Genomic DNA, 8,470 nt, shown 5'->3' on the forward strand with positions numbered 1-8,470 from the left:
ATTTGAACATATAAGGGAAAGAAATATTTGAACATATAAGAAAAGTTATACTTCCGACTGCCCGTGATGAATGGAATATGTTAAGATTCCAAGATTTTAAGAAAGCCCGTGATTATAATTCAGCGATGTATCGAATAATCTCGCAGCTAAAATTTTGTGGACATGAGGTTACAGAATCGGAAATGCTTGAAAAAACATTTTCCACATTTAACGCATCAAATATAACTTTACAGCAACAATATAGAGTGCGTGGATTTGCGAGATATTCTGAACTCATCGCCTGTCTTCTTGTGGCGGAAAAAACAACGAGCTGCTAATGAGAAATCATCAGTCCCGACCCACTGGAGGATCAACAGCAGTTCCAGAATTAAATGATGTAAGTAAAAATGAATTTAAACCTGGAAACCAAAATCAAATTCAAAGACAAAGTTTTAGTCGAGGTCGAAGTCGAGGTCGAGGTCGAGGTCGAGGTCATGGTCGTGGACGTGGACGTGGAATTGGTCGTGGTCGTGGTCGAGGCCGTGATTTTGAAAACAATAGAGATAGTTATTTTTCCGGTAAAAATAAGGTTATAATTATATTACGTGCATAAAAATATAAATGTTTATTTTTGAGATATATGCGATATGTCTTGTGGCCACCTTATGTTTATGGGTTTGGAAGTCGGTAGGCGCAACCGAGGACCTCTCCACCCGATGAATTACGACCGGTTTACGATTATGTATGGGTACGGATATCCAGTCTAAGGGCTATGGTGATCTCTACCGCCCAGTATACTGTGGTTTAGTCTGATCAGGCACTCACGTTATGTTATGGGCCACTTGCTTAGAAACATTATCTCTACCAGAAAAATTATGACATGATATGACTGAGCTCTATTGAGCAAAGCTTTTACGTATGATTTTCTGATATGCACGTAGTTATAATTATTCATGACACGACTTTCACTGTACGCTTTACGATACCATATTTTTACGTTGCATGCGATTTTATGATATATTTACTTGTTATTCACGAAATATACATGTTGAGTCTTAGACTCACTAGACTTGATTGTTGTAGGTACTGATGAGGTCGAGGCCGAGGGCGGAGACCAGGGAGCTATCTTGGGGCAGCAGTAGTAAACCCGAGGACCTCGTGTTTTAGTTTATGCACCTTTTATCGTTCAAACTAAATTTTATTATCTTGGATTATTTTAAGTTGTTGTTGGAAACACAATGTTGACTTCCGTTGTTATTTTAAAGTTAAAATTATTCACATGTTTATTTTATAAATGAGGTAAATTAATTATTTAATTAGAAAAATTTTAATAATTCCGCAACAATATGAATACGAAATACGGGCCTTTACAACGTGACTGCACTCTTTTTCCCTTATTATGGTTTTTATCCCAATGAGTTTTTCTTTGTAAGGTTTTTAACGAGACAATATTAAAACACGTAAAGAATACAATCATTATGATCATCATCACAAGGGGGAGTGTTGAAAAATAATATTTAAAATTTGTGTATTGAATATTTGAATGTTGAAAATAAGAGTTGTAAATATTGAAAATTAGTGTGTGATGATGTAGGTATTGATGTATTTTATTTTTGGATTATTTGTAAAGAAATTCTATAAATAGCCTTACCATTTGTGAAGAAATTCATAATTGAGTAAAGAGAAAAATATTATAAAGTATGTAGTTTTGGTAAATTTTGAGAGTTTGAGATTTTTACTTTTTACCATAAATTTTTACTTTTTCACAACAGTTTAAAATATATTATAATTTTTTCTTTTGCCATTTTTGGACTTTTTTGTTTCCTTCTTTCTTTTTTTTCCACATTTTATTTATCTCGTTTGTTTTGAAAGTAAAACATATTTATGTTTCAATTTTAGTTCATTTCACACGCTTGATTCGTACATTTTCTTCTTTTTTTTTTCTCATTAATTTTTTTTTTTTTTTTAAAATACAATAAGGGAGGAGAGGACTTCAATATAAAATTTTTATTTTCTTGATTGTTTACATGTCCAATTATTTTCTAATTTTTGGTTTACCGAATTTATTTATTTTGAAAATAAAATATATAATTTGTTTTTCAATATTCACATATTTAATCAGTTGGTGCATTAGTATATAGTATATAAGCTAAGTATAAATTATAACAAGAAAAATTGATACAATAAAATTCGACAAGTTAAAAAGAAAATAGAAAATATTTTTTAAAAATTTGGAATATATACACAAAATGTCAAAAAAGAAAACAAAAAAAAATAATTAAAAAGAAAGTATTAATTAAAATATATAAAAAGACAAAAAAGAAAAGAATAGAAAATTGTGATTGTGGCCGTAAAATGACATCACAGTCTCTCTTGTGAAGATGTCCACAGTAAAAACAATTTTGAAATTAAAATTTTTTTTGATCAAGAAAAAAAAATGTAAAATAAAGTATTAATTAAAATATATAAAAAGACAAAAAAGAATAGAAAATTGTGATTGTGGTGTAAAACGACATCAGAGTCTCTCTTGTGAAGATGCACACAATAAAAGCAATTTTGAAATTAATTTTTTTTTGTCACATTATCTTCTATTAGGGGAACGGTACATTAATATGTTTTACTTTCAAAACAAACGAGATAAACAAAATGTGGAAAAAAGAGGGAAACAAAAAGTCTAAAAATGATAAAAGAAAAAATTATAATATATTTTAAACAAGACTGAAAATGAAAATTTGAGTTTGTTAAAAAGAAAGATGAAAACAAAAAACTAAAAACAAAAAACTAAAACAAAAAATAATTAAAATAAATATAAAAAAATCTTTTTAAAATTTTTTTTTCCACGTCATTCTAGGGGATCCATTCCCTATAAAATGCTGGTCGATTGTTCGAGAATCGATTTTCACCGGAACTCCCAGTTTCTTCATTATTTTCGCGCTAGGGTTCTTCAGCAATGGGTTGGGTGTGGAAAGATCACGATTCAGAATTTAATTCTTCCAACTCCGGTGAAGACAGCAAGTTTCCAGGTGCGGTGGTCGGTGAAAGTGACGGTAGCGGAGATCGCTGCGCTACCCGTAAGGTCGTGACGTCTCGGTGCCGCACGGAGGAAGTGGAGCCTGGAAAATTCATCCGCAAGTGCAATAACACCGAACAGATTTTCAAAGATTGCATCGGGAGGTACAGAGATTTTAGTTTTTGAATGGTTGAATTCGGATTATAGTTTTGGTGGGGAAATACTAGTTTGTGTTGCACTGGGTTCGTTCGATCTATTGACGAATTTATATAGGTTTCAGATGTACCTTAGGAATGGATGCTAATTTTATACATGAACGATCCACCTTTTTTCATTTATTATGAATTAGGCTTTCAGTTAGATTATTAATCTGATGAAGAAAACACTTGTTTATGTTTTCGGTGATGTGAGGAAATTGACATATAATACTAATAGGAGCTGCAATCAGCTTCTGTGTCTGTTTGGGACTAAAGTTTGGACTTTTTGTTTGGGAAAAACATTAATCTTCTGAAGATATAAAGGAAAGAGATGTAGCAATTGAAATGGTAATGGATAGGCTAATTTTTGCATGTCAAAGGAGTGAGTGAAAGCTGGCTCATGATTTATTGAAAGATTTAAGGAGCAACTGTTGTTGAAACTTTTGAATTTATTGAGGTCATAACTTCACCTTCACCCCAGCTATGTCGTGGATTCGATTATTATTTTCTTCTACTTGCTATTGGTAAAAACTGTACTTGAGAAATTTGTAAGTTGAACCTGGAAGCAACAATGCTTTCCAGTCTGGTTTTGTAGGTAGTCCATGGCTTGTGTAAACAACCCTTGTGAAATTCACGAATTTAAAAAATCATGGGCGGACCTGTAGAGAAGCCTCAAGAGAAGTGGAGTAAACTTGGTGAAACTGTGACTTTTTGAAGTTTCTTAAAGTAACTAACCTTGTGTCTATTGACTGAATTGTTTTCATTAGAGCATTATTTCTTGTTAACCTTGTTTCGAATTTCACGGAGTTCAGTTAGGGACAGTTACCTGAATGGCAACTTGTTATAGACTCCTTGAATTCCAAGCATGAGGACTCCTGGTGGTGTGCACTAGTGTTCAAGTGCAAGTGTGAATATAAAAAATAAGGAAATTATTGTACAGAACACCATTTAGATCTTTAAGTTATAGAACACCACTATTTTATGGTCCTTTTCTAATTGCCCCATAATTGTCTATATTTCCCAAGGTGGCCTGATTTATATAAGTGCATCTCCAACCTGTCTATCAGGGAAAGATCCTTGAACTACACATACCTCCTCACATTTAAGGTTTTCTTAAACTTAATAGACTGCTATTTTAGTTATTAAGGATTGATTTTAGGATTTTATGTCTTTTACGAATCGTATCTTGTAGGTATTTTTTTTAAAAAATCATTGCATAATAAAGTTCATCTTGGCTTGTTCTTATCTTGCATCACTATCTTCTTTCCAAGTCTCTATAAATTTTAAATGTATGAATGTTCAATACCTGTTTACCACTAATGCTTAAAGTTAACCACCTGAATATTGGTAATGATTTGAAATATAATTTTGTCATTCAAATTTGTAAGGAAGTGAAATTGGATTATAGAAGTTTGATGGCATGTCACGAAGTGTCTACATAGTATTCATTCCTTACTTGGAAGTGCCATCATAATTGACGTGGAATTTTCAACTCATGTTGAAAAGGAGATGATGGGGTCTTCTTACATTTATTATTGTCAATTTTCCTTAAAATGAAAATTAAATAATCTATTAGGACACATGTAATATGTGTCAAAATGTCTTTCTATAGAAAAACTAATTGAATGCTTTGTTACAAGACTTGTTTTTTTCTTCAGTTTATTCAAAGACTTGGAGAATAATGATTGCACGTCATATTGAGTTTGAGATTAGTCTCATATGCAGCCATGGTGATGAAGACCAAACTGCTTGACATTGTCTACTTTTAACATCCTGACTTCATAGTGATTGATTTGATAAACCATATAAATAACTATGCAAACCACCAATCATGTCTTCCATAGTGTTTTTTAGCTTTTTTCCTCAAGTTTTTGGCACTCCAATTGTGCTTAGGATTCATAAAGTGTTACGAGATTTTTTACCGTTAGTGTACGCTGTCAAGTTTTAGTATGTAAATAAGTACGGATGTCGTCTCACAGAGAATGAATTGATATTACAATAATTAAAAATAATCTTAACTTTATTCAGAAAATCGAATATGAGAACGATAATGTAAAACAAAGATTGCAACAATTAATCAACGATTAACAAGATTAATAAGGAGACAAATTAGTCAGAGACAAATTCTAGAGGTTCAGCTTCATTTTACTATTCACTATTTTTAATTCATATCGATATTTATATCATAAATTCTTCTAGTTTATTAGCCAAAAATTCTCAATATTTCCGACTATCTTTTCCTAGTGACAAGTAGAAAAAAAAATCAAATATCAAATAACATAAACATAACAAAAATTTTGGCAATATTATCAAATATCAAATACCATAAACGGAACAAAATTCTTGGCTTCAATGGAGGTATATGCCTTTCGAACTCTATAAACACCAATGATGTATTTTCGTACGATCTTATTCAAATCTCCTCTTCCGAGGATAGATTTTAATACAAAATCATTCGATCTTGGTCAGTAAATTGCAAACATTAAATCAAGAAAAAAATGGAAAGAATAATTCAAATATATGAATCAAAATATCAATAACATAGTTTCTAGTGAAGCTATTTCGTTCCTCTACACAACAATTTTAGTCATAACAAAATAAAAAATCAAACAAAGCATGTTTTTGAACGTCATTCAAAAATAGGAGAAACAAAAATACAAAAACAAAGGTATATAAACTTCTCCTATCCCGTAAGTCACTCCGTCTGTCTTCATACCTAAATTGCTTGTTCTCCAATTCTCTTTAGTCTCTCAGCCGTCCTCCTGAAAATCTCGCCAAAAGTCCTCAAAAATCTGACCTAGCCACGTTTTAAATCGTGGAATCCTAAATTTCCAAAACTCTAATGCCAATAGGCACATTCGCGCCAATGGACCAGCATGGGTGTGCTAGGCATTAAAATTTGACAATTTTTTTCTTTTCAAATAACCTAGCGCAGGTGCACCATGCTCTCAAATTTTCTTCCTAAATCTTCACTACATGCTCTTTCTTTCCCTGCTCTCGTCTCTTTCCACTGTACAATTGGCTGTTGCCTTAATTCCTGCAAACGACAAAGCAAAAACCAAAAAGCTCAATATTGCTTGAAAACTAACATAATTCAAGTCAATTACTAGCATAATATAACTGGTAAAATCACACTTATTATAAAGACCATGGGCTTGTTTGGTTTGTTTTTGGGAGTTTTGGGGAAATTTTCTGGAAAAAAGAAGGTAGTTGTTTTATTTAGAGGAAATTGAAACATTATTGTAAATATTGAATCAGGACTGAAATTGCTTCATGTATTGTTATGATATATTATTTTGGTAAAATAACTAAAAATTTAGTTAGAAGTATTTTGATTGTGTGGAAAGATGTGAGAATTGTAAATTAGAACTGCGATGTGCGAATCTTGTCTTTCATTGACGTATTAGTTTTATGGTGTATGCTTTCTACTCAGGCCCAGTGAGGTGGTTGAATCTATTGAAGAATACGTCGAGGAAGATGTCACAGACAAAATGGTTAAAGGGCAATTCTCTTTAGACTTGGGAGATCCCAGACCTCTATCGAGCTCTTATTTCCCTGGGCTACGTGGTGATATTGAAGCCATTGAACGTAATTTCTTTGGTGGCATTGGTCGATTTTTGGAGGCAGCTGAAGAAATGAAGAATGAGTTCTTCAATTCAGTTGGGTTTCCTCCTATATATGATGGTGATTCTTCATCGTCACGCAAGAAGCATGAAATTCATATTGAAAGCAATCCTCGCACCACAGCTCAAACCAAGAAATCTTCTGGTGAAGGGATCGATCTCTCTGGTTTAGCTAAAGATGTTTGAAATTTGGTTGTGGAGACCTTTTAGTTCACAGGTCATATGTTATAAATTTGAGTCCTAATACTATTCTTACGACAAATGACTTGATAGTTTTCTTGTAGCTTACGGTGGAAGTTGTTTTACATTTCTTATTGAACATGAAAATGGAGTTGGTTGTGAATAAGGTTTTATAATTTTACCATGGTAAGTTATTGAGTATTTTTTAAAATTTTTGATAATGTTTATAATTTTTGAAATATTATAAATGAAAATATCATGTGTACTACTCCCTTTTTTTTGCATTATATCATTTTTACGTTGGTCACCGAGTGCAATTTTCTCACTTTAATGCCTAAAACAAAATAATCAAAGATCTATTATAAATGAAAAAATGATATATTCGGGATTAGAGTGTGGGCTCATGCTTATCTGCCCACAAACTATTAATAGTTGCATGGTTAACTAAAAAGAAAAAGAAAATAAACAATTTTATTTTTAATATTTAAAATTTAAACTCATCGACTACACGTTTTGCACGAGGACTCAACACTCGATAAACTAAAATAAATTAACCTTAAAGTTGATATCATATAGCCTTATCCTTTTATCAAATTAAATCGTTTGAAAGTGGAGCACTAAGACCCGTCTCTAACGATAAATATACAATATACTACAGAAACGCGTGTTTATCATTCTATGCCATATGAGGTAACAAACGTGTTTTGTGTTAAAGTCTTTCTCGAATTACCAAAAATCAACCATATATAAGATAATTATTATTATTTTAGTTTGTATTCCAAAACCCTCGTGTAAAAATTCAGTCTTTGGTGAATGGGTAACCAAGTATTTGAGGTTCCGTAAGATATATGGGTCTGTTTGGTAGGTTGATTAAATCTTGATAGATTGATAAGCCCATGTTTGACTCGATTTTAAAGTTGGTTGACTGACAATGTCATTGACTATTGTACTGTTTTTATGGGAAAATGGGTCCACCACTTTGCCTAGTATAAAATCAATCCTTCCCCAGTACAAATGACAGTAGTTGAAAAAAGACGATATTGTCCCTGCATAAAATCCACCAAATTAAACCTAGCTTCTGTTTCCCAATATTGTTGCCGACGGAAAATTTTCTATGCCACCGACATCTAAAATTGAAGATCCGAAATGGAAGGAATGAAGGCCAAAAAGATTATCGGAGAACAGATCTGAAAACTCATCCCCTTGTTCCGTAGGTGAGTTTTCGAAAATTAAATTTCCAAGTAGTTCAATTGTTTGATATCTGCTTAGCATGAAGAAATCTATTCCGAATGTTTTAGGCATTTGTTCTTCAAATTGTTTTACATACGATAACGTGTATGACACAAACTTCTATGGGATTTACGAATCTCGTTTGAAGCACTGAACAAGCAGAAAAATCGCCTTCCACCTCATCTTCAAGGGTACATTTTGAAGAAGATATTTTCTACCCTCTCTGTCCAAAAGAATAGGGTATTGAATTT

General features: G+C 32.2%; 1 protein-coding gene across 1 annotated transcript; it reads left to right on the forward strand.

The window, feature by feature from the left end:
* Positions 1–2,856: 2,856 nt before the first annotated feature.
* Positions 2,857–7,179, forward strand: LOC140818449 (fra a 1-associated protein-like). The gene is made up of 2 exons (XM_073178403.1): positions 2,857–3,153; positions 6,620–7,179. Exons 1-2 carry the CDS (start codon positions 2,930–2,932, stop codon positions 6,993–6,995), a joined length of 600 nt encoding a protein of 199 aa, XP_073034504.1. The 5' UTR covers positions 2,857–2,929; the 3' UTR covers positions 6,996–7,179.
* Positions 7,180–8,470: the final 1,291 nt, after the last annotated feature.

This window comes from Primulina eburnea, chromosome 17, assembly GCF_022965805.1.
Source record: "Primulina eburnea isolate SZY01 chromosome 17, ASM2296580v1, whole genome shotgun sequence".
NCBI lineage: Eukaryota > Viridiplantae > Streptophyta > Magnoliopsida > Lamiales > Gesneriaceae > Primulina > Primulina eburnea.

Excerpts from the sequence above, each read along its gene's own strand:
- LOC140818449 (XM_073178403.1), top strand. The coding sequence starts at position 2,930 with ATGGGTTGGGTGTGGAAAGATCACGATTCAGAATTTAATTCTTCCAAC. Across the intron at positions 3,154-6,619 it reads TTCAAAGATTGCATCGGGAG|GCCCAGTGAGGTGGTTGAAT; the intron begins GTACAGAGATTT and ends CTTTCTACTCAG.